The sequence below is a fragment of the Electrona antarctica genome (genome assembly GCF_951216825.1).
Source record: "Electrona antarctica genome assembly, contig: scaffold_874, whole genome shotgun sequence".
Taxonomy (NCBI): domain Eukaryota; kingdom Metazoa; phylum Chordata; class Actinopteri; order Myctophiformes; family Myctophidae; genus Electrona; species Electrona antarctica.
The window spans coordinates 1-25,766 of record NW_027638336.1 but is presented as its reverse complement, the minus strand read 5'-3'; the positions used below and the strand labels follow the sequence as shown (position 1 = coordinate 25,766).

Sequence of the window (25,766 nt, the reverse complement as noted above, 5' to 3'; positions counted from 1 at the left end):
GACTCCATGTTGCTCCCTGGAAGGACAGAAGACTGTACGGTGGACTCCATGTTGCTCCTGGAAGGACAGAAGACCGTACGGTGGACTCCATGTTGCTCCTGGAAGGACAGAAGACCGTACGGTGGACTCCATGTTGCTCCCTGGAAGGACAGAAGACCGTACGGTGGACTCCATGTTGCTCCTGGAAGGACAGAAGACCGTACGGTGGACTCCATGTTGCTCCTGGAAGGAAAGAAGACCGTACGGTGGACTCCATGTTGCTCCTGGAAGGACAGAAGACCGTACGGTGGACTCCATGTTGCTCCTGGAAGGACAGAAGACCGTACGGTGGCCTCCATGTTGCTCCCTGGAAGGAAAGAAACATGCGCAGTTGAGACCAGGATGTTGTACATGACAAATCATAGATATGGCACAAATGGCCCAGCACATGGCGTGATGCCACTGAAAGGAGAGATGCTTGTATATCATGTCACGTCATTGCATTTTTGCCTTTTATATTAACGTTTTAACAGCAAGTGGATCAGTACGTCCCAGCATGGAGCGTCACACAGACAGTAATGTTGATCTCTACCACGCTGATCTCTACCGCGCTGACGCCTTCCAGCTGTTCTGATGGTAACACACAGACATATAAAGGCTAGATGGCTCAAGGCGGAGTCTCTGACGTAGTTCACCTGGCGGCCATCTTGCTGAGGGGCTACAGTACAGTATGTTCTATGGCAGCTCAAACTAAAATAGTCATAACTCGCTCAAATCTTGACGCATTTACAAACGGGTTGGTTTGTTACAAAAGTTGTCAATGATTCAGGACGCTTATCTGCTTAATTTTGTTTTTTATATATGAACGTCGTATAAAAGCATATAAGTATGCGGACGTCTCTGACGTTTATAACAAACCAAACCGTTTGAAAATCGGTTGAAAATTGAGCAAGTTATGGTTATTTAAAAAGTACATACCCCATAGACACAATGTTATGCTGCCCCGAGGTAAGATGGCCGCCACGTAGCGACATTGCTCTCCATTGGCCATACCACGGGTCTCTGTGGTAACGTAGCGACGTTGCTCTCCATTGGCCATAACGCGGGTCTCTGTGGTAACGTAGCGACGTTGCTCTCCATTGGCCATAACGCGGGTCTCTGTGGTAACACACAGCTGTAGGGTGCCCCACTGATATGCTTCCCTGTGTGTGCAAGTGCCTCAATTTTGTTGTTTCCGGCCTCTTAAAGACGCCGCGGCTTAAAGTGTGGCAGGTAATGACAGATAAGCTCCAGCAGGGGGCGGCATGGATAGAGCTAGAGGAAATAACATGGCTGCGCGCTTAAGGGCACCTCTCTGTGGATTGGTCTATAGATAGATGTGTCCTCCCCCCTATAGGACCAGGTGTTGATGGTTGTGTCCTGTGTCCTCTCCCCCTATAGGATCCCGTTCAGGTCCATCGTGGTCAGTCTCCTGTCTCACCAGGTGCTGCTCCAGAACCTCCACGACATCCTTCTGGACGAGTTCGTCAGGCAGCCCGAGGGTCAGGACCCCATGACCCCCGCAACCTCTGACACCATGACCCCCGCGACCTCTGACACCATGACCCCCGCGACCTCTAACAGGATGACCCCCGTGACCTCTCAGGACAGGTTGACCCCCGTGACCTCTCAGGACAGGTTGACCCCCGTGACCTCTCAGGACAGGATGAGCCCCGTGACCTCCGACCCGGTGACCTCTGGTCATTTGACCCGGCCGGCGGGCTTCCTGCGCTACATCTCCATGACCAACCTGTCAATCATCCTGGACCTGCTGCTGGACTCCTACAGGTCAGTGCTCCTATTGGCCGGCATGTCGGCATGCACTGCCTAGGGGCAGCCACAGTAAAAGCACGGTCTCCCCTGGTTTTAAGTAGGGCTGTTTTGGGGGTCAATAGTGAGAGGTGCGCTGACCTCAGGGCTCTGACCGGCTTATGGTGTTGAAGTAGTCCCCTCTGTCCCCTGTCCCGTGCAGGACGGCGCGTGACTTCGACACTCGTCCGGGTCTGAAGTATCTCCTGATGAAGGTGTCTGGCGTGTGCGGAGCGGCCAACCTCTACAGGCAGTCGGCCATGAGCTTCAACCTCTACTTCCAGACGCTGTTGTCTGCCACGCTGAGCCAGGCGGACGGCCTCAGCCCCCAGCAGGTACCTGACCCTAACCTGACCCCTAACCTGACCCCTGACCCCTTACCTGACCCTAACCTGACCCTAACCCACAGCAGGTACAACCGTAACCTTAACCCGCTCAGCGCGAGAACCCCTTTTGGTGTTTTATGTTATACTTCAGCTATTGAAAATCTACAAGCTCGTAGCGTGGAACTACATATTTTCAGATGGGGGTCGGCGGCCAAATACAGCTAATTTTGTTGGTCCTTGACATGAAATAGCTTGAGAACCACTGACATAGAAACATAGTGTTTTTCATAAAACTGTCAGGATTTAGAAGACATTTGTAGAATCTAGTCTCTGGTCTACAGGTTAACCTGACCCTGTAATCTAGTCTCTGGTCTACATGGGGTTAACCTGACCCTGTAATCTAGTCTCTGGTCTACATGGGTTAACCTGACCCTGTAATCTAGTCTCTGGTCTGCATGGGGTTAACCTGACCCTGTAATCTAGTCTCTGGTCTACATGGGGTTAACCTGACCCTGTAATCTAGTCTCTGGTCTACAGGTTAACCTGACCCTGTAATCTAGTCTCTGGTCTACATGGGGTTAACCTGACCCTGTAATCTAGTCTCTGGTCTACATGGGGTTAACCTGACCCTGTAATCTAGTCTGGTCTACATGGGTTAACCTGACCCTGTAATCTAGTCTCTGGTCTACATGGGGTTAACCTGACCCTGTAATCTAGTCTCTGGTCTACTTAGGTTAACCTGACCCTGTAATCTAGTCTCTGGTCTACATGGGGTTAACCTGACCCTGTAATCTAGTCTCTGGTCTACATGGGGTTACCTGACCCTGTAATCTAGTCTCTGGTCTACATGTGGTTAACCTGGCCCTGTAATCTAGTCTCTGGTCTACATGGGGTTAACCTGACCCGGTAATCTAGTCTCTGGTCTACATAGGGTTAACCTGACCCTGTAATCTAGTCTCTGGTCTACATAGGGTTAACCTAACCCTGTAATATAGTCTCTGGTCTACTTGGGTTAACCTGACCCTGTAATCTAGTCTCTGGTCTACATGGGTTAACCTGACCCTGTAATCTAGTCTCTGGTCTACATGGTTAACCTGACCCTGTAATCTAGTCTCTGGTCTACATGGGGTTAACCTGATCCTGTAATCTAGTCTCTGGTCTACATGGGGTTAACCTGACCCTGTAATCTAGTCTCTGGTCTACATGGGGTTAACCTGACCCTGTAATCTAGTCTCTGGTCTACATGGGTTAACCTGACCCTGTAATCTAGTCTCTGGTCTAGATGGGGTTAACCTGACCCTGTAATCTAGTCTCTGGTCTACATGGGTTAACCTGACCCTGTAATCCAACCAATCACAGGAAACATTACAATAAATGCTTTTGGATACAATTAGCAATATTGTGTTTTTTGTAATGTTTTTGACCAATCAGGTGAAGAAGATCATTTACGAGGACGAGGGAGGTAGTTCTGACTCCTCCCACCCGGCGTCCGCTTCCTCCGAGGATGAAGATATATTTGAGGAGACGGCACAGGTATCTTAGCACAATGCTTGGCAGGTAGCTTAGCACAATGCTAGGCAGGTAGCTTAGCACAATGCTAGTCAGGTAGCTTAGCACAATGCTAGGCAGGTAGCTTAGCACAATGCTAGGCAGGTAGCTTAGCACAATGCTATTCAGGTAGCTAAGCACAATGCTAGGCAGGTAGCTTAGCACAATGCTAGGCAGGTAGCTTAGCACAATGCTAGGCAGGTAGCTTAGCACAATGCTAGGCAGGTAGCTTAGCACAATGCTAGTCAGGTAGCTTAGCACAATGTTACTTAGCTGGTTTAACACAATTTACAATTTACAATTTAGGCATTTAGCAGACGCTCTTAATCCAGAGCGACTTACATTAAGCAAGAACAAAAAGCATGGGAATACATCACATATGTAAAATGCATTTATCGCGAAACATGCGTAAGCTAAGAACGTGACTAGAACATATCTATATAATGACACTATACATATAAACTATAACTAGAACATATCTATATAATGACACTATACATATAAACTATACATATATGCTATACTATGCTGTACATATATACTATGAAGTGCTATGACTACATACAATGCACTTATTGTGCTGTCTACATGACATGCTATAAGTCTGTTTCAAATGCTATATAAGTCTAAGAAGTGCTGTCTAAGGGGGGTAGGGTAAGTGCTATGGGCCATGATGGAGTCTGAAAAGGTGGGTTTTCAGACTACGGCGGAAGATCGGGAGTGATGCTGCAGTTCTGATTGCAACGGGAAGTGCATTCCACACAATGCTAGGCAGGTAGCTTAGCACAATGCTAGTCAGGTAGCTTAGCACAATGCTAGTCAGGTAGCTTAGCACAATGCTAGGCAGGTAGCTTAGCACAATGCTAGTCAGGTAGCTTAGCACAATGCTAATTAGCTGGTTTAGCACAATGCTAGGTAGGTAGCTTAGCACAATGCTAGGCAGGTAGCTTAGCACAATGCTAATTAGCTGGTTTAGCACAATGCTAATTAGCTGGCTTAGCACAATGCTGGTCAGGTAGCTTAGCACAATGCTAATTTGCTGGCTTAGCACGATGATAATCAGATAGCTTAGCACAATGCTAATTAGCTGGTTAAGCACAATGCTAGGCAGGTAGCTTAGCACAATGTTAATTAGCTGGCTTAGCACAATGCTAGGCAGGTAGTTTAGCACAAGTTAGCAACAGTTAGCTTGGCATCCGAAATTTGTTGCAAGTGATGAACACAGCGTCTGTCTGTCTTGTCTGTCTGTCTGTCTGTCTGTCTGTCTGTCTGTCTGTCTGTCTCTGCCAGGTGAGTCCTCCTCGCAGACAGGGGGCAGTAGAGAGCAGACAGGCGTGGTGGACCCCGGCGGTCCCGGTGGGCGGGGCTGACTGGTCCTGGCTGCTCAGGCGTCTCCACAAGGTCCTGATGGACCTCTGCAGCAGCTACGTACAGATGCACCTGGACCTGGAGGACACGCCCCCCAGCAGGTGAAACACGCTTGATCTTGGCAAGTAGGCGTAGATGGTAGAAACTAGTTTTAACAACCGAGCTGATCTGTTGGTCGAAGTTGAAGTGGTTGTCGAATATCACGCCAATGATTTTGTCATGTGAAAGCAGGGAATCATAGCTTCAAATTGACATATTAGTTGTTCAGTTTGACCCACCAGTTTTGGAGATATGGCTTATAGAGTAATGTCTTGCAGAGAAACAGCGAGTTGAGAAAACAGACTTGAAAGGTTCACTTCTGTGGTCTCTAACATTACACCTAGCTACATGTTTAAGCATATATTTCATATTTACATGTCTTCTGTGGACCCCAACATTACACCTAGCTACATGTTTAAGCATTTATTTCATATTTACATGTCGATTTCAGCTCTGACACTTATTTCAGACCTGCTCTAGTATGTGAAGAGTCTGCCTGTGGTATTAACTCATTTTAAAAATAAAAATAAAAAGTGTTTCTCCTCTGGTGAAAAGCTGTAATTTGCGCTATGGCAGGCTCTCAGTCAAATCTGGTCACATATATATCGTATCGTGAGGTACCCATATCGTCCCACCCCTACATAGTGTCTGCATAAGCGTTGCCTTCCTAGCTATGGGAAGTTAAAATACAGTGAAGACAGAATAATAATAGTATTAATTCTGGATTAATAGAAATTAATAATAGACGAGAACTCTCGTCTTTGGCATCTTCGAGAATTCTCGAACCTGGCACAGATCGTGGTAAAACTCCATTCCAGAGGAACTATTAACTAATGGAACTATTGTTCCCTCCAGAGGAGACCAGCTGTTCTTCCTGCCTCTCTACCAATCAGACGCCTCCACTCCGTCCTCTGCCCGGGCCACGCCCTCAGACGATGGCTCCAGGGGTCAGGGGTCAACGAGGACCACGCCCTCAGAGTCGCCAGGGTGGGACACGCCCCCTCCAGGCCCCGGGGTCAGGTTGGTGTCTGCCACTCATGTGGATTCTATTTAGAAGTCTTCTATTGAAGACTGATCCAAACATAGAGTGAGTTTAACGTTGTGTAATGCAATCAGATATTTCTGACCTTTCTGATTGGATGGGTGGGCTGTCAATCGATAGGACTTTATGGGCTGTCAATCGATAGGACTTTATGGGCTGTCAATCAGATAGGACTTTATGGGCTGTCAATCAGATATGACTTTATGGGCTGTCAATCAGATATGACTTTATGGGCTGTCAATCAGATAGGACTTTATGGGCTGTCAATCAGATAGGACTTTATGGGCTGTCAATCAGATATGACTTTATGGGCTGTCAATCAGATATGACTTTATGGGCTGTCAATCAGATAGGACTTTATGGGCTGTCAATCAGATATGACTTTATGGGCTGTCAATCAGATAGGACTTTATGGGCTGTCAATCAGATATGACTTTATGGGCTGTCAATCAGATATGACTTTATGGGCTGTCAATCAGATATGACTTTATGGGCTGTCAATCAGATATGACTTTATGGGCTGTCAATCAGATATGACTTTATGGGCTGTCAATCAGATATGACTTTATGGGCTGTCAATCAGATAGGACTTTATGGGCTGTCAATCAGATATGACTTTATGGGCTGTCAATCAGATATGACTTTATGGGCTGTCAATCAGATATGACTTTATGGGCTGTCAATCAGATATGACTTTATGGGCTGTCAATCAGATAGGACTTTATGGGCTGTCAATCAGATATGACTTTATGGGCTGTCAATCAGATAGGACTTTATGGGCTGTCAATCAGATAGGACTTTATGGGCTGTCAATCAGATAGGACCCCTCTGGGGACCCCTCTGGGGACCCCCTCTGGGGGACCCCCTCTGGGGACCCCCTCTGGGGACCCCCTCTGGGGACCCCCCTCTGGGGACCCCCTCTGGGGGACCCCCTCTGGGGACCCCCTCTGGGGGACCCCCTCTGGGGACCCCCTCTGGGGACCCCCCTCTGGGGACCCCCTCTGGGGACCCTCTGGGGACCCCCTCTGGGGACCCCCGGAATGCTTTGGCCATGTCTCACGGAACAACATACAACAACATGGGACGACTGTGGCTCAAGAGGTAGAGCGGGTCGTCCAATGATCCATGGGTCGGCGGTTCGAATCCCGGCTCCTCCTGTCTACATGTCGAAGTGTCCTTGGGCAAGACACTGAACCCCAAATTGCTCCCGATGTGCTGGTTGGTAGGTACCTTGCATGGCTTCCGCCGCAATCGGTGTATGAATGTGTGTGTGAATGGGTGAATGTAATGCACAATCTATGTAAAGCGCCTTGGATAAAGGCGCTATATAAATGCACCATTTTACCATTTTTTAACATATTTTCACTTTGGGGTCGGCGGCCAATTACATTTAATTATGGGGCTCCTTGACATGAATTAGTGTGAGAACCACTGACATTTTTTTAGAATCTGGTCTAATTAATGGGTTAATCCTATAGCGTTATAAAGGATACCCGAATCTGATTTGAGTTTAAAACGTTTTTTCAACAAAATAGCAGATCTACAAGCTCATAGCGCAGCACTCGGTGCCGTGCTACGAGCTTGTAGATCTGCTATTTTTCAATAGCTAAAGTATAACATAATGCTTAAAACACCAAGAAGGGTTCCTGTCCTGAGTGGGTTATTATAACTCAGTGTCTCTGGGTTGGGTTAGTGGGTTATTATTATAACTCAGTGTCTAGGGTTGGGTTAGTGGGTTATTATTATAACTCAGTGTCTAGGGTTGGGTTAGTGGGTTATTATTATAACTCGGTGTCTAGGGTTGGGTTAGTGGGTTATTATTATAACTCAGTGTCTAGGGTTGGGTTAGTGGGTTATTATTATAACTCAGTGTCTAGGGTTGGGTTAGTGGGTTATTATTATAACTCAGTGTCTCTGGGTTGGGTTAGTGGGTTATTATTATAACTCAGTGTCTAGGGTTGGGTTAGTGGGTTATTATTATAACTCAGTGTCTAGGGTTGGGTTAGTGGGTTATTATTATAACTCAGTGTCTAGGGTTGGGTTAGTGGGTTATTATTATAACTCAGTGTCTCTGGGTTGGGTTAGTGGGTTATTATTATAACTCAGTGTCTAGGGTTGGGTTAGTGGGTTATTATTATAACTCAGTGTCTAGGGTTGGGTTAGTGGGTTATTATTATATCTCAGTGTCTAGGGTTGGGTTAGTGGGTTATTATTATAACTCAGTGTCTAGGGTTGGGTTAGTGGGTTATTATTATAACTCAGTGTCTAGGGTTGGGTTAGTGGGTTATTATTATAACTCAGTGTCTCTGGGTTGGGTTAGTGGGTTATTATTATAACTCAGTGTCTAGGGTTGGGTTAGTGGGTTATTATTATAACTCAGTGTCTCTGGGTTGGGTTAGTGGGTTATTATTATAACTCAGTGTCTAGGGTTGGGTTAGTGGGTTATTATTATAACTCAGTGTCTAGGGTTGGGTTAGTGGGTTATTATTATAACTCAGTGTCTAGGGTTGGGTTAGTGGGTTATTATTATAACTCAGTGTCTCTGGGTTGGGTTAGTGGGTTATTATTATAACTCAGTGTCTAGGGTTGGGTTAGTGGGTTATTATTATAACTCAGTGTCTAGGGTTGGGTTAGTGGGTTATTATTATAACTCAGTGTCTCTGGGTTGGGTTAGTGGGTTATTATTATAACTCAGTGTCTCTGGGTTGGGTTAGTGGGTTATTATTATAACTCAGTGTCTCTGGGTTGGGTTAGTGGGTTATTATTATAACTCAGTGTCTAGGGTTGGGTTAGTGGGTTATTATTATAACTCAGTGTCTCTGGGTTGGGTTAGTGGGTTATTATAACTCAGTGTCTCTGGGTTGGGTTAGTGGGTTATTATTATAACTCAGTGTCTAGGGTTGGGTTAGTGGGTTATTATTATAACTCAGTGTCTAGGGTTGGGTTAGTGGGTTATTATTATAACTCAGTGTCTAGGGTTGGGTTAGTGGGTTATTATTATAACTCAGTGTCTAGGGTTGGGTTAGTGGGTTATTATTATAACTCAGTGTCTAGGGTTGGGTTAGTGGGTTATTATTATAACTCAGTGTCTAGGGTTGGGTTAGTGGGTTATTATTATAACTCAGTGTCTAGGGTTGGGTTAGTGGGTTATTATTATAACTCAGTGTCTAGGGTTGGGTTAGTGGGTTATTATTATAACTCAGTGTCTAGGGTTGGGTTAGTGGGTTATTATTATAACTCAGTGTCTCTGGGTTGGGTTAGTGGGTTATTATTATAACTCAGTGTCTAGGGTTGGGTTAGTGGGTTATTATTATAACTCAGTGTCTAGGGTTGGGTTAGTGGGTTATTATTATAACTCAGTGTCTAGGGTTGGGTTAGTGGGTTATTATTATAACTCAGTGTCTAGGGTTGGGTTAGTGGGTTATTATTATAACTCAGTGTCTAGGGTTGGGTTAGTGGGTTATTATTATAACTCAGTGTCTCTGGGTTGGGTTAGTGGGTTATTATTATAACTCAGTGTCTCTGGGTTGGGTTAGTGGGTTATTATTATAACTCAGTGTCTAGGGTTGGGTTAGTGGGTTATTATTATAACTCAGTGTCTAGGGTTGGGTTAGTGGGTTATTATTATAACTCAGTGTCTCTGGGTTGGGTTAGTGGGTTATTATTATAACTCAGTGTCTAGGGTTGGGTTAGTGGGTTATTATTATAACTCAGTGTCTAGGGTTGGGTTAGTGGGTTATTATTATAACTCAGTGTCTCTGGGTTGGGTTAGTGGGTTATTATTATAACTCAGTGTCTCTGGGTTGGGTTAGTGGGTTATTATTATAACTCAGTGTCTCTGGGTTGGGTTAGTGGGTTATTATTATAACTCAGTGTCTAGGGTTGGGTTAGTGGGTTATTATTATAACTCAGTGTCTCTGGGTTGGGTTAGTGGGTTATTATAACTCAGTGTCTCTGGGTTGGGTTAGTGGGTTATTATTATAACTCAGTGTCTAGGGTTGGGTTAGTGGGTTATTATTATAACTCAGTGTCTAGGGTTGGGTTAGTGGGTTATTATTATAACTCAGTGTCTAGGGTTGGGTTAGTGGGTTATTATTATAACTCAGTGTCTAGGGTTGGGTTAGTGGGTTATTATTATAACTCAGTGTCTAGGGTTGGGTTAGTGGGTTATTATTATAACTCAGTGTCTAGGGTTGGGTTAGTGGGTTATTATTATAACTCAGTGTCTAGGGTTGGGTTAGTGGGTTATTATTATAACTCAGTGTCTAGGGTTGGGTTAGTGGGTTATTATTATAACTCAGTGTCTAGGGTTGGGTTAGTGGGTTATTATTATAACTCAGTGTCTCTGGGTTGGGTTAGTGGGTTATTATTATAACTCAGTGTCTAGGGTTGGGTTAGTGGGTTATTATTATAACTCAGTGTCTAGGGTTGGGTTAGTGGGTTATTATTATAACTCAGTGTCTAGGGTTGGGTTAGTGGGTTATTATTATAACTCAGTGTCTAGGGTTGGGTTAGTGGGTTATTATTATAACTCAGTGTCTAGGGTTGGGTTAGTGGGTTATTATTATAACTCAGTGTCTAGGGTTGGGTTAGTGGGTTATTATTATAACTCAGTGTCTAGGGTTGGGTTAGTGGGTTATTATTATAACTCAGTGTCTAGGGTTGGGTTAGTGGGTTATTATTATAACTCAGTGTCTAGGGTTGGGTTAGTGGGTTATTATTATAACTCAGTGTCTAGGGTTGGGTTAGTGGGTTATTATTATAACTCAGTGTCTCTGGGTTGGGTTAGTGGGTTATTATTATAACTCAGTGTCTAGGGTTGGGTTAGTGGGTTATTATTATAACTCAGTGTCTAGGGTTGGGTTAGTGGGTTATTATTATAACTCAGTGTCTCTGGGTTGGGTTAGTGGGTTATTATTATAACTCAGTGTCTAGGGTTGGGTTAGTGGGTTATTATTATAACTCAGTGTCTAGGGTTGGGTTAGTGGGTTATTATTATAACTCAGTGTCTAGGGTTGGGTTAGTGGGTTATTATTATAACTCAGTGTCTAGGGTTGGGTTAGTGGGTTATTATTATAACTCAGTGTCTAGGGTTGGGTTAGTGGGTTATTATTATAACTCAGTGTCTAGGGTTGGGTTAGTGGGTTATTATTATAACTCAGTGTCTAGGGTTGGGTTAGTGGGTTATTATTATAACTCAGTGTCTCTGGGTTGGGTTAGTGGGTTATTATTATAACTCAGTGTCTAGGGTTGGGTTAGTGGGTTATTATTATAACTCAGTGTCCAGGGTTGGGTTAGTGGGTTATTATTATAACTCAGTGTCTAGGGTTGGGTTAGTGGGTTATTATTATAACTCAGTGTCTCTGGGTTGGGTTAGTGGGTTATTATTATAACTCAGTGTCTAGGGTTGGGTTAGTGGGTTATTATTATAACTCAGTGTCTCTGGGTTGGGTTAGTGGGTTATTATTATAACTCAGTGTCTAGGGTTGGGTTAGTGGGTTATTATTATAACTCAGTGTCTAGGGTTGGGTTAGTGGGTTATTATTATAACTCAGTGTCTAGGGTTGGGTTAGTGGGTTATTATTATAACTCAGTGTCTAGGGTTGGGTTAGTGGGTTATTATTATAACTCAGTGTCTAGGGTTGGGTTAGTGGGTTATTATTATAACTCAGTGTCTAGGGTTGGGTTAGTGGGTTATTATTATAACTCAGTGTCTAGGGTTGGGTTAGTGGGTTATTATTATAACTCAGTGTCTAGGGTTGGGTTAGTGGGTTATTATTATAACTCAGTGTCTCTGGGTTGGGTTAGTGGGTTATTATTATAACTCAGTGTCTAGGGTTGGGTTAGTGGGTTATTATTATAACTCAGTGTCTAGGGTTGGGTTAGTGGGTTATTATTATAACTCAGTGTCTAGGGTTGGGTTAGTGGGTTATTATTATAACTCAGTGTCTCTAGGTTGGGTTAGTGGGTTATTATTATAACTCAGTGTCTAGGGTTGGGTTAGTGGGTTATTATTATAACTCAGTGTCTCTGGGTTGGGTTAGTGGGTTATTATTATAACTCAGTGTCTAGGGTTGGGTTAGTGGGTTATTATTATAACTCAGTGTCTAGGGTTGGGTTAGTGGGTTATTATTATAACTCAGTGTCTAGGGTTGGGTTAGTGGGTTATTATTATAACTCGGTGTCTCTGGGTTGACGCAACGTTACGCACATGACGTCACTGACTGAACGTCCGTCCACCTCCGTGAACGTGCTGCAGGGGCTCCACAGGCCGGGAGCGCCGCTCCACAGGCCGGGAGCGCCGCTCCACAGGCTGGGAGCACCGCTCCACAGGCTGGGAGCACCGCTCCACAGGCTGGGAGCACCGCTCCACAGGCTGGGAGCACCGCTCCACAGGCTGGGAGCGTCGCTCCACAGGCTGGGAGCGTCGCTCCACAGGCCGGGAGCGTCGCTCCACAGGCCGGGAGCGTCGCTCCACAGGCCGGGAGCACCGCTCCACAGGCCGGGAGCACCGCTCCACAGGCTGGGAGCACTGCTCCACAGGCTGGGAGCGTCGCTCCACAGGGTGGGAGCACCGCTCCACAGGCTGGGAGCACCGCTCCACAGGCTGGGAGCGTCGCTCCACAGGGTGGGAGCACTGCTCCACAGGCTGGGAGCGTCGCTCCACAGGGTGGGAGCACCGCTCCACAGGCCGGGAGCGTCGCTCCACAGGCTGGGAGCACCGCTCCACAGGCCGGGAGCGTCGCTCCACAGGCCGGGAGCACCGCTCCACAGGCCGGGAGCACCGCTCCACAGGCCGGGAGCACCGCTCCACAGGCCGGGAGCACCGCTCCACAGGCCGGGAGCACCGCTCCACAGGCCGGGAGCACCGCTCCACAGGCTGGGAGCGTCGCTCCACAGGCTGGGAGCACCGCTCCACGCGTCGCTCCACAGGGTGGGAGCGTCGCTCCACAGGCTGGGAGCACCGCATCGCTCCACAGGCTGGGAGCACCGCATCGCTCCACAGCCTGGGAGCACCGCATCGCTCCACAGCCTGGGAGCACCGCATCGCTCCACAGGCCGGGAGCGTCGCTCCACAGCCTGGGAGCACCGCTCCACAGGGTGGGAGCACCGCTCCACAGGCTGGGAGCACCGCTCCACAGGCTGGGAGCACCGCTCCACAGGCCGGGAGCGTCGCTCCACAGGCCGGGAGCGTCGCTCCACAGGCCGGGAGCGTCGCTCCACAGGGTGGGAGCACCGCTCCACAGGCTGGGAGCATCGCTCCACAGGCTGGGAGCACCGCTCCACAGGCTGGGAGCACCGCTCCACAGGCTGGGAGCACCGCTCCACAGGCTGGGAGCATCGCTCCACAGGCTGGGAGCACCGCTCCACAGGCTGGGAGCACCGCTCCACAGGCTGGGAGCATCGCTCCACAGGCTGGGAGCATCGCTCCACAGGCTGGGAGCACCGCTCTACAGGCTGGGAGCACCGCTCTACAGGCTGGGAGCATCGCTCTACAGGCTGGGAGCGCCGCTCCACAGGCTGGGAGCGTCGCTCCACAGGGTGGGAGCATCGCTCCACAGGCTGGGAGCACCGCTCCACAGGCTGGGAGCACCGCTCCACAGGGTGGGAGCACCGCTCCACAGGCTGGGAGCACCGCTCCACAGGCCGGGAGCGTCGCTCCACAGGCCGGGAGCGTCGCTCCACAGGCCGGGAGCGTCGCTCCACAGGGTGGGAGCACCGCTCCACAGGCTGGGAGCGTCGCTCCACAGGCTGGGAGCGTTGCTCCACAGGCTGGGAGCGTCGCTCCACAGGCTGGGAGCATCGCTCCACAGGCTGGGAGCGCCGCTCCACAGGCTGGGAGCGTCGCTCCACAGGCTGGGAGCGCCGCTCCACAGGCTGGGAGCATCGCTCCACAGGCTGGGAGCACCGCTCCACAGGCTGGGAGCGTCGCTCCACAGGCCGGGAGCGTCGTTCCACAGGCCGGGAGCGTCGCTCCACAGGCGGGGTCCCCTGGAACAACATATTTGGAACAACATATTTTCAGATTGGGGTCGGCGGCCAAATACATATATGTTTGGGGGTCCTTGACATGAAAATGTTTGAGAACCGCTGATATAGAAACATGAGGTTTAACCCTGTGAGAACCGCTGATATAGAAACATGAGGTTTAACCCTGTGAGAACCACTGATATAGAAACATGAGGTTTAACCCTGTGAGAACCACTGATATAGAAACATAGGGTTTAACCCTGTGAGAACCACTGACATAGAAACATAGGGTTTAACCCTGTGAGAACCACTGATATAGAAACATGAGGTTTAACCCTGTGAGAACCACTGATATAGAAACATGAGGTTTAACCCTGTGAGAACCACTGACATAGAAACATAGGGTTTAACCCTGTGAGAACCACTGACATAGAAACATAGGGTTTAACCCTGTGAGAACCACTGACATAGAAACATAGGGTTTAACCCTGTGAGAACCACTGATATAGAAACATGAGGTTTAACCCTGTGAGAACCACTGACATAGAAACATAGGGTTTAACCCTGTGAGAACCACTGACATAGAAACATAGGGTTTAACCCTGTGAGAACCACTGATATAGAAACATGAGGTTTAACCCTGTGAGAACCACTGACATAGAAACATAGGGTTTAACCCTGTGAGAACCGCTGATATAGAAACATAAGGTTTAACCCTGTGAGAACCACTGACATAGAAACATATGGTTTAACCCTGTGAGAACCACTGACATAGAAAAATAGGGTTTAACCCTGTGAGAACCACTGACATAGAAACATAGGGTTTAACCCTGTGAGAACCACTGACATAGAAACATGAGCGTTTCAGAAAACTGTCAGGATTTAGAAGGCATTTGTAGAATCTGGATTCAGGTCTAAATGTTCTCTCTCTGTCTCTCTGCAGTGCACCAGGAAGTGGAACAGGAAGTAGATCAGGAACAGGAAGTAGATGTGCTCCAGGTCCCGGGGGGGGGCGGCGCAGGGAGTGGTGGGAGAGTGCAGGGAACCGGCTGTACAGCATGGCCACAGAGCGCTCACTGAGCCGCCTGGTGGCCGACTACAAGCAGCGCAGGAAGACACCTCCCACTCCCCCTCCCCCGCAGCAGAAACACATCAACCTCTACATGAAGGAGCAGGGCTGCCACCACCAGGGGTCGCCCTCCTCCTCCTCCTCGGACCCCCAGCAGCACCGGCCTCTGCAGAGACCCCAGGTGGGTCAATCGATGGTTGCCATGTTGGCTGTAGCGTAGCCTCATCAATGGTTGCCATGTTGGCTGTAGCGTAGCCTCATCAATGGTTGCCATGTTGGCTGTAGCGTAGCCTCATCAATGGTTGCCATGTTGGCTTTAGCGTAGCCTCATCAATGGTTGCCATGTTGGCTGTAGCGTAGCCTCATCAATGGTTGCCATGTTGGCTGTAGCGTAGCCTCATCAATGGTTGCCATGTTGGCTGTAGCGTAGCCTCATCAATGGTTGCCATGTTGGCTGTAGCGTAGCCTCATCAATGGTTGCCATGTTGGCTTTAGCGTAGCCTCATCAATGGTTGCCATGTTGGCTGTAGCGTAGCCTCATCAATGGTTGCCATGTTGGCTGTAGCGTAGCCTCATCAATGGTTGCCCTGTTGGCTGTAGCGTAGCCTCATCAATGGTTGCCATGTTGGCTGTAGCGTAGCCTCATCAATGGTTGCCATGTTGGCTGTAGCGTAGCCTCATCAATGGTTGCCATGTTGGCTGTAGCGTAGCCTCATCAATGGTTGCCATGTTGGCTGTAGCGTATCCTCATCAATGGTTGCCATGTTGCCTGTAGCGTAGCCTCATCAATGGTTGCCATGTTGGCTGTAGCGTATCCTCATCAATGGTTGCCATGTTGCCTGTAGCGTAGCCTCATCAATGGTTGCCATGTTGGCTGTAGCGTAGCCTCATCAATGGTTGCCATGTTGGCTGTACCGTAGCCTCATCAATGGTTGCCATGTTGGCTGTAGCGTATCCTCATCAATGGTTGCCCTGTTGGCTGTAGCGTATCCTCATCAATGTTTGCCATGTTGGCTGTAGCGTAGCCTCATCATTGGTTGCCCTGTTGGCTGTAGCGTAGCCTCATCAATGGTTGCCATGTTGCCTGTAGCGTATCCTCATCAAATACAAATAGCACCAGTTAAATGACCTTTGTCAAAAGAAGAGAATATATCATTTGTCATTTTGTAAGAGCAGTTAGTGGTAGAAACATTTGAACGAAAGCCAGATTATACAGAAGATAAAATGTTGGATTGTTATCTTTTGCTTTAGTTCAGTAATCTGATCCCGTATCTTTGTTCCATACACAATATCTTTAACATAGCCCCAGCTACTCTCCCATAGCCCCAGCTACTCTCCCATAGCCCCAGCTACCATCCCATAGCCCCAGCTACCACCCCATAGCCCCAGCTACTATGTCATAGCCTCAGCTACTATCCCATAGCCCCAGCTACTATCCCATAGCCCCAGCTACTATCTCATAGCCCCAGCTACTATCCCATAGCCCCAGCTACCATTCCATAGCCCCAGCTACTATCTCATAGCCCCAGCTACCATCCCATAGCCCCAGCTACTATCTCATAGCCCCAGCTACTATCACATAGCCCCAGCTACCATCCCATAGCCCCAGCTACCATCCCATAGCCCCAGCTACCATCCCATAGCCCCACCTATCATCCCATAGCCCCAGCTACTATCCCATAGCCCCAGCTACCATCCCATAGCCCCAGCTATCATCCCATAGCCACAGCTACCATCCCATAGCCCCAGCTACCATCCCATAGCCCCAGCTATCATCCAATAGCCCCAGCTACTATCTCATAGCCCCAGCTACCATCCCATAGCCCCAGCTACCATCCCATAGCCCCACCCATCATCCCATAGCCCCAGCTACTATCTCATAGCCCCAGCTACCATCCCATAGCCCCAGCTACCATCCCATAGCCACAAATCTATACTATATAATTTATCAATTGTAATTACATTTTAACATTGTAAAAATACTGTGGACAGCCTGTATAATGAAACCTCCATGGTAGTGTTGTTCCTCCTCTGGCCACTAGGGGGTGTATAATAGTGTGGTTGTTCCTCCTCTGGCCACTAGGTGTATAATAGTGTGGTTGTTCCTCCTCTGGCCACTAGGTGTATAATAGTGTGGTTGTTCCTCCTCTGGCCACTAGGTGTATAATAGTGTGGTTGTTCCTCCTCTGGCCACTAGGTGTATAATAGTGTGGTTGTTCCTCCTCTGGCCACTAGGTGTATAATAGTGTGGTTGTTCCTCCTCTGGCCACTAGGAGGTGTATAATAGTGCTGTTATTCCTCCTCTGGCCACTAGGTGTATAATAGTGTGGTTGTTCCTCCTCTGGCCACTAGGTGTATAATAGTGTGGTTGTTCCTCCTCTGGCCACTAGGTGTATAATAGTGTGGTTGTTCCTCTGGCCACTAGGTGTATAATAGTGTGGTTGTTCCTCCTCTGGCCACTAGGAGGTGTATAATAGTGTTGTTATTCCTCCTCTGGCCACTAGGTGTATAATAGTGTGGTTGTTCCTCCTCTGGCCACTAGGTGTATAATAGTGTGGTTGTTCCTCCTCTGGCCACTAGGTGTATAATAGTGTTGTTGTTCCTCCTCTGGCCACTAGGTGTATAATAGTGTGGTTGTTCCTCCTCTGGCCACTAGATGTATAATAGTGTGGTTGTTCCTCCTCTGGCCACTAGGAGGTGTATAATAGTGTTGTTATTCCTCCTCTGGCCACTAGGTGTATAATAGTGTGGTTGTTCCTCCTCTGGCCACTAGGTGTATAATAGTGCTGTTGTTCCTCCTCTGGCCACTAGGTGTATAATAGTGTGGTTGTTCCTCCTCTGGCCACTAGATGTATAATAGTGTGGTTGTTCCTCCTCTGGCCACTAGGTGTATAATAGTGTGGTTGTTCCTCCTCTGGCCACTAGGTGTATAATAGTGTTGTTATTCCTCCTCTGGCCACTAGGTGTATAATAGTGTGGTTGTTCCTCCTCTGGGCACTAGGAGGTGTATAATAGTGTGGTTGTTCCTCCTCTGGCCACTAGATGTATAATAGTGTGGTTGTTCCTCCTCTGGCCACTAGGTGTATAATAGTGTGGTGGTTCCTCCTCTGGCCACTAGGGGGTGTATAATAGTGTGGTTGTTCCTCCTCTGGCCACTAGGTATATCATAGTGTGGTTGTTCTTCCTCTGGCCACTAGGGGGTGTATAATAGTGTGGTTGTTCCTCCTCTGGCCACTAGGTGTATAATAGTGTGGTTGTTCCTCCTCTGGCCACTAGGTGTATAATAGTGTGGTTGTTCCTCCTCTGGCCACTAGGTGTATAATAGTGTGGTTGTTCCTCCTCTGGCCACTAGGAGGTGTATCATAGTGTTGTTATTCCTCCTCTGGCCACTAGGTGTATAATAGTGTGGTTGTTCCTCCTCTGGCCACTAGGTGTATAATAGTGTGGTTGTTCCTCCTCTGGCCACTAGGTGTATAATAGTGTGGTTGTTCCTCCTCTGGCCACTAGGTGTATAATAGTGTGGTTGTTCCTCCTCTGGCCACTAGGAGGTGTATAATAGTGTTGTTATTCCTCCTCTGGCCACTAGGTGTATAATAGTGTGGTTGTTCCTCCTCTGGCCACTAGGTGTATAATAGTGTGGTTGTTCCTCCTCTGGCCACTAGGTGTATAATAGTGTGGTTGTTCCTCCTCTGGCCACTAGATGTATAATAGTGTGGTTGTTCCTCCTCTGGCCACTAGGTGTATAATAGTGTGGTTGTTCCTCCTCTGGCCACTAGGTGTATAATAGTGTTATTCCTCCTCTGGCCACTAGGTGTATAATAGTGTGGTTGTTCCTCCTCTGGGCACTAGGAGGTGTATAATAGTGTGGTTGTTCCTCCTCTGGCCACTAGATGTATAATAGTGTGGTTGTTCCTCCTCTGGCCACTAGGTGTATAATAGTGTGGTTGTTCCTCCTCTGGCCACTAGGTGTATAATAGTGTGGTTGTTCCTCCTCTGGCCACTAGGTGTATAATAGTGTGGTTGTTCCTCCTCTGGCCACTAGGTGTATAATAGTGTGGTTGTTCCTCCTCTGGCCACTAGGTGTATAATAGTGTGGTTGTTCCTCCTCTGGCCACTAGGTGTATAATAGTGTTGTTGTTCCTCATCTGGCCACTAGGTGTATAATAGTGTGGTTGTTCCTCCTCTGGCCACTAGGTGTATAATAGTGTGGTTGTTCCTCCTCTGGCCACTATGTGTATAATAGTTTGGTTGTTCCTCCTCTGGCCACTAGGTGTATAATAGTGTGGTTGTTCCTCCTCTGGCCACTAGGTGTATAATAGTGTGGTTGTTCCTCCTCTGGCCACTAGGTGTATAATAGTGTTGTTATTCCTCCTCTGGCCACTAGGTGTATAATAGTGTGGTTGTTCCTCCTCTGGCCACTAGGAGGTGTATAATAGTGTGGTTGTTCCACCTCTGGCCACTAGATGTATAATAGTGTGGTTGTTCCTCCTCTGGTCACTAGGTGTATAATAGTGTTGTTGTTCCTCCTCTGGCCACTAGGTGTATAATAGTGTGGTTGTTCCTCCTCTGGCCACTAGGTGTATAATAGTGTGGTTGTTCCTCCTCTGGCCACTAGGTGTATAATAGTGTGGTTGTTCCTCCTCTGGCCACTAGGTGTATAATAGTGTGGTTGTTCCTCTGGCCACTAGGTGTATAATAGTGTGGTTGTTCCTCCTCTGGCCACTAGGTGTATAATAGTGTGGTTGTTCCTCCTCTGGCCACTAGATGTATAATAGTGTGGTTGTTCCTCCTCTGGCCACTAGGTGTATAATACTCTGGCCACTAGGTGTATAATAGTGTGGTTGTTCCTCCTCTGGCCACTAGGTGTATAATAGTGTGGTTGTTCCTCCTCTGGCCACTAGGTGTATAATAGTGTGGTTGTTCCTCCTCTGCTCACTAGGTATATCATAGTGTGGTTGTTCTTCCTCTGGCCACTAGGGGGTGTATAATAGTGTGGTTGTTCCTCCTCTGGCCACTAGGTGTATAATAGTGTGGTTGTTCCTCCTCTGGCCACTAGGTGTATAATAGTGTGGTTGTTCCTCCTCTGGCCACTAGGTGTATAATAGTGTGGTTGTTCCTCCTCTGGCCACTAGGAGGTGTATAATAGTGTTGTTATTCCTCCTCTGGCCACTAGGTGTATAATAGTGTGGTTGTTCCTCCTCTGGCCACTAGGTGTATAATAGTGTGGTTGTTCCTCCTCTGGCCACTAGGTGTATAATAGTGTGGTTGTTCCTCCTCTGGCCACTAGGTGTATAATAGTGTGGTTGTTCCTCCTCTGGCCACTAGGAGGTGTATAATAGTGTTGTTATTCCTCCTCTGGCCACTAGGTGTATAATAGTGTGGTTGTTCCTCCTCTGGCCACTAGGTGTATAATAGTGTGGTTGTTCCTCCTCTGGCCACTAGGTGTATAATAGTGTGGTTGTTCCTCCTCTGGCCACTAGATGTATAATAGTGTGGTTGTTCCTCCTCTGGCCACTAGGTGTATAATAGTGTGGTTGTTCCTCCTCTGGCCACTAGGTGTATAATAGTGTTATTCCTCCTCTGGCCACTAGGTGTATAATAGTGTGGTTGTTCCTCCTCTGGGCACTAGGAGGTGTATAATAGTGTGGTTGTTCCTCCTCTGGCCACTAGATGTATAATAGTGTGGTTGTTCCTCCTCTGGCCACTAGGTGTATAATAGTGTGGTTGTTCCTCCTCTGGCCACTAGGTGTATAATAGTGTGGTTGTTCCTCCTCTGGCCACTAGGGGGTGTATAATAGTGTGGTTGTTCCTCCTCTGGCCACTAGGTGTATAATAGTGTGGTTGTTCCTCCTCTGGCCACTAGGTGTATAATAGTGTGGTTGTTCCTCCTCTGGCCACTAGGTGTATAATAGTGTGGTTGTTCCTCCTCTGGCCACTAGGTGTATAATAGTGTTGTTGTTCCTCATCTGGCCACTAGGTGTATAATAGTGTGGTTGTTCCTCCTCTGGCCACTAGGTGTATAATAGTGTGGTTGTTCCTCCTCTGGCCACTATGTGTATAATAGTTTGGTTGTTCCTCCTCTGGCCACTAGGTGTATAATAGTGTGGTTGTTCCTCCTCTGGCCACTAGGTGTATAATAGTGTGGTTGTTCCTCCTCTGGCCACTAGGTGTATAATAGTGTTGTTATTCCTCCTCTGGCCACTAGGTGTATAATAGTGTGGTTGTTCCTCCTCTGGCCACTAGGAGGTGTATAATAGTGTGGTTGTTCCACCTCTGGCCACTAGATGTATAATAGTGTGGTTGTTCCTCCTCTGGTCACTAGGTGTATAATAGTGTTGTTGTTCCTCCTCTGGCCACTAGGTGTATAATAGTGTGGTTGTTCCTCCTCTGGCCACTAGGTGTATAATAGTGTGGTTGTTCCTCCTCTGGCCACTAGGTGTATAATAGTGTGGTTGTTCCTCCTCTGGCCACTAGGTGTATAATAGTGTGGTTGTTCCTCCTCTGGCCACTAGGTGTATAATAGTGTGGTTGTTCCTCCTCTGGCCACTAGGTGTATAATAGTGTGGTTGTTCCTCCTCTGGCCACTAGATGTATAATAGTGTGGTTGTTCCTCCTCTGGCCACTAGGTGTATAATACTCTGGCCACTAGGTGTATAATAGTGTGGTTGTTCCTCCTCTGGCCACTAGGTGTATAATAGTGTGGTTGTTCCTCCTCTGGCCACTAGGTGTATAATAGTGTGGTTGTTCCTCCTCTGGCCACTAGATGTATAATAGTGTTGTTGTTCCTCCTCTGGCCACTAGGTGTATAATAGTGTGGTTGTTCCTCCTCTGGCCACTAGGTGTATAATAGTGTGGTTGTTCCTCCTCTGGCCACTAGATGTATAATAGTGTTGTTGTTCCTCCTCTGGCCACTAGGTGTATAATAGTGTGGTTGTTCCTCCTCTGGCCACTAGATGTATAATAGTGTGGTTGTTCCTCCTCTGGCCACTAGGTGTATAATAGTGTTGTTGTTCCTCCTCTGGCCACTAGGTGTATAATAGTGTGGTTGTTCCTCCTCTGGCCACTAGGTGTATAATAGTGTGGTTGTTCCTCCTCTGGCCACTAGGTGTATAATAGTGTGGTTGTTCCTCCTCTGGCCACTAGGTGTATAATAGTGTTGTTGTTCCTCCTCTGGCCACTAGGTGTATAATAGTGTGGTTGTTCCTCCTCTGGCCACTAGATGTATAATAGTGTGGTTGTTCCTCCTCTGGCCACTAGGTGTATAATAGTGTGGTTGTTCCTCCTCTGGCCACTAGGTGTATAATAGTGTGGTTGTTCCTCCTCTGGCCACTAGGTGTATAATAGTGTGGTTGTTCCTCCTCTGGCCACTAGATGTATAATAGTGTGGTTGTTCCTCCTCTGGCCACTAGGTGTATAATAGTGTGGTTGTTCCTCCTCTGGCCACTAGGTGTATAATAGTGTGGCTGTTCCTCCTCTGGCCACTATGTGTATAATAGTGTGGTTCCTCCTCCTCTGGCCACTATGTGTATAATAGTGTGGTTCCTCCTCCTCTGGCCACTAGATGTATAATAGTGTGGTTGTTCCTCCTCTGGCCACTAGGTGTATAATAGTGTGGTTGTTCCTCCTCTGGCCACTAGGTGTATAATAGTGTGGTTGTTCCTCCTCCTGCCACTAGGTGTATAATAGTGTGGTTGTTCCTCCTCTGGCCACTAGATGTATAATAGTGTGGTTGTTCCTCCTCTGGCCACTAGGTGTATAATAGTGTGGTTGTTCCTCCTCTGGCCACTAGGTGTATAATAGTGTGGTTGTTCCTCCTCTGGCCACTAGGTGTATAATAGTGTGGTTGTTCCTCCTCTGGCCACTAGGTGTATAATAGTGTGGTTGTTCCTCCTCTGGCCACTAGGTGTATAATAGTGTGGTTGTTCCTCCTCTGGCCACTAGGTGTATAATAGTGTTGTTGTTCCTCCTCTGGCCACTAGGTGTATAATAGTGTGGTTGTTCCTCCTCTGGCCACTAGGTGTATAATAGTGTGGTTGTTCCTCCTCTGGCCACTAGGTGTATAATAGTGTGGTTGTTCCTCCTCTGGCCACTAGGTGTATAATAGTGTTGTTGTTCCTCCTCTGGCCACTAGGTGTATAATAGTGTGGTTGTTCCTCCTCTGGCCACTAGATGTATAATAGTGTGGTTGTTCCTCCTCTGGCCACTAGGTGTATAATAGTGTGGTTGTTCCTCCTCTGGCCACTAGGTGTATAATAGTGTGGTTGTTCCTCCTCTGGCCACTAGGTGTATAATAGTGTGGTTGTTCCTCCTCTGGCCACTAGATGTATAATAGTGTGGTTGTTCCTCCTCTGGCCACTAGGTGTATAATAGTGTGGTTGTTCCTCCTCTGGCCACTAGGTGTATAATAGTGTGGTTGTTCCTCCTCTGGCCACCTGGTGTATAATAGTGTGGTTGTTCCTCCTCTGGCCACTATGTGTATAATAGTGTGGTTCCTCCTCCTCTGGCCACTAGATGTATAATAGTGTGGTTTTTCCTCCTCTGGCCACTAGGTGTATAATAGTGTGGTTGTTCCTCCTCTGGCCACTAGGTGTATAATAGTGTGGTTGTTCCTCCTCCTGCCACTAGGTGTATAATAGTGTGGTTGTTCCTCCTCTGGCCACTAGGTGTATAATAGTGTGGTTGTTCCTCCTCTGGCCACTAGGTGTATAATAGTGTGGTTGTTCCTCCTCTGGCCACTAGGTGTATAATAGTGTGGTTGTTCCTCCTCTGGCCACTAGGTGTATAATAGTGTGGTTGTTCCTCCTCTGGCCACTAGGTGTATAATAGTGTGGTTGTTCCTCCTCTGGCCACTAGGTGTATAATAGTGTGGTTGTTCCTCTGGCCACTAGGTGTATAATAGTGTGGTTGTTCCTCCTCTGGTCACTAGGAGGTGTATAATAGTGTGGTTGTTCCTCCTCTGGCCACTAGGTGTATAATAGTGTGGTTGTTCCTCCTCTGGCCACTAGGTGTATAATAGTGTGGTTGTTCCTCTGGCCACTAGGTGTATAATAGTGTGGTTGTTCCTCCTCTGGTCACTAGGAGGTGTATAATAGTGTGGTGGTTCCTCCTCTGTCCACTAGGTGCTGCTAGAGGGCGTGAGCGGACCTCCTCTCAGACACTCTGTGAGCGCCGGACCGGAACTACTGCGCCGACCCGCTAGCCACGTCAGCCACAACATCTCCCTGAGAGACACCCAGGCACACATACAGGTGTGTGTGTGCGTGCGTGCGTGCGTGCGTGCGTGTGTGCGTGCATCCCCAGTCCCACGAGTACAGCATAATGTGACAAACAGTGACCTCCCCCTCATCAAACCCTTAGATCTCCATATATGGAGATGACCTGTTCTGACATTCCACATGTTGATCTGACCTCATCAAACCCTTAGATCTCCATATATGGAGCCGGACAGCAACTCTACATCTGACCTCTGACCTCACTGACAGCAGATTAATATAGTTGAACTCCTGCTTCTCAACCGTGCCATATTAAGAAGCTCTGTTGTTTCAGCGCTGACTAGTCTTACTAGTGTGATGTCGCAGCCCCGCCCCCTTTCATGACGACGAGACAGTAATATGATGTAATCGATGATGTAATCTATTACAGTAATTTATGATGTAATCTATTACAGGCGTGGACCAGCATGATCCTCACGGTACTCAACCACATCCTGATGATGTCAGACTCCTGCTTCCTGTCGCTGCAGCCAATCCTGTTCCCCTGCCTGAGTCAGCTGACCTGTCACGTGACGGACGCCCGCGTGCGCCAGGCGCTCAGCGATTGGCTGGCCCGCGTGGGACGTCTCTACGACATCGCCGTTTGATGACAGCGCCACACGACGCGGCGACGTGATTGGTCCGTCGACGCGGCGGGACGTTAAACCCAAATCCGAGCGCCAAATTTTACGGCTCCGATTGGCCGGCCCCTGTGACATCATCGACGTCAAGTGATGTCATCAATGCGTCGGGACTTCATTGGTTTGAGACCAATGAAGCCGACGCAACGCAACGTTCCCATTGGCTGATGGAGGTGACCGATAAGAGATTGTGATTGGCTGACTATGACATCATGTGATCTGATCGGTCCGTTTACGAGACACGAGGAAAACGATGGAGGGTTTTGATTGGTTAACCACTTAGACCCTACCGTCCTATTCTGGGGTCAGGGGGGGGGGGGGGGGGAAGGTTGGGATCAAGTACAGAGCCCTGGGGTGCACCTCGGTCAACTATATATTGTATTTAAGTGTCATATTTTATGTTTAGTTTGACTTACTGTGGTTGGACATAATAAACCCATTCAGGACGGGAACCCCTTTTGGTGTTTTAAGCATTATGTTGTAATTTAGCTACTGAAAAAATAGCAGATCTACAAGCTCATCTGCTATTTTTGAAAAATCGTGAAAATGTGGCGCGAAGCTTTGAATATATATTCTTTCAGAGCGAACGCTTTTAACTCAAATCTTTGCTTCTGGGAGGAGGTCCCTGGAACAACATATTTTCAGATGGGGGTCCGTGGCCAAATGCAGATAATTCTGGGGGTC

General features: G+C 47.8%; 1 protein-coding gene across 1 annotated transcript in view; it reads left to right on the top strand.

Moving 5' to 3' along the window:
• LOC306918162 (brefeldin A-inhibited guanine nucleotide-exchange protein 3-like) overlaps positions 1 to 25,381 on the top strand; it is a 29,082-nt gene extending 3,701 nt beyond the window's left edge. The window contains exons 2-9 of the mRNA XM_079531044.1: positions 1,420 to 1,806; positions 1,991 to 2,162; positions 3,585 to 3,686; positions 4,992 to 5,170; positions 5,964 to 6,128; positions 15,065 to 15,371; positions 24,310 to 24,438; positions 24,858 to 25,381. Of these exons, the coding sequence (XP_079387170.1) occupies positions 1,420 to 1,806; positions 1,991 to 2,162; positions 3,585 to 3,686; positions 4,992 to 5,170; positions 5,964 to 6,128; positions 15,065 to 15,371; positions 24,310 to 24,438; positions 24,858 to 25,049 (1,633 nt within the window). The 3' untranslated portion in view covers positions 25,050 to 25,381. The remainder of the gene's footprint in view (positions 1 to 1,419; positions 1,807 to 1,990; positions 2,163 to 3,584; positions 3,687 to 4,991; positions 5,171 to 5,963; positions 6,129 to 15,064; positions 15,372 to 24,309; positions 24,439 to 24,857) is intronic.
• The last annotated feature ends 385 nt before the right edge of the window (positions 25,382 to 25,766 follow it).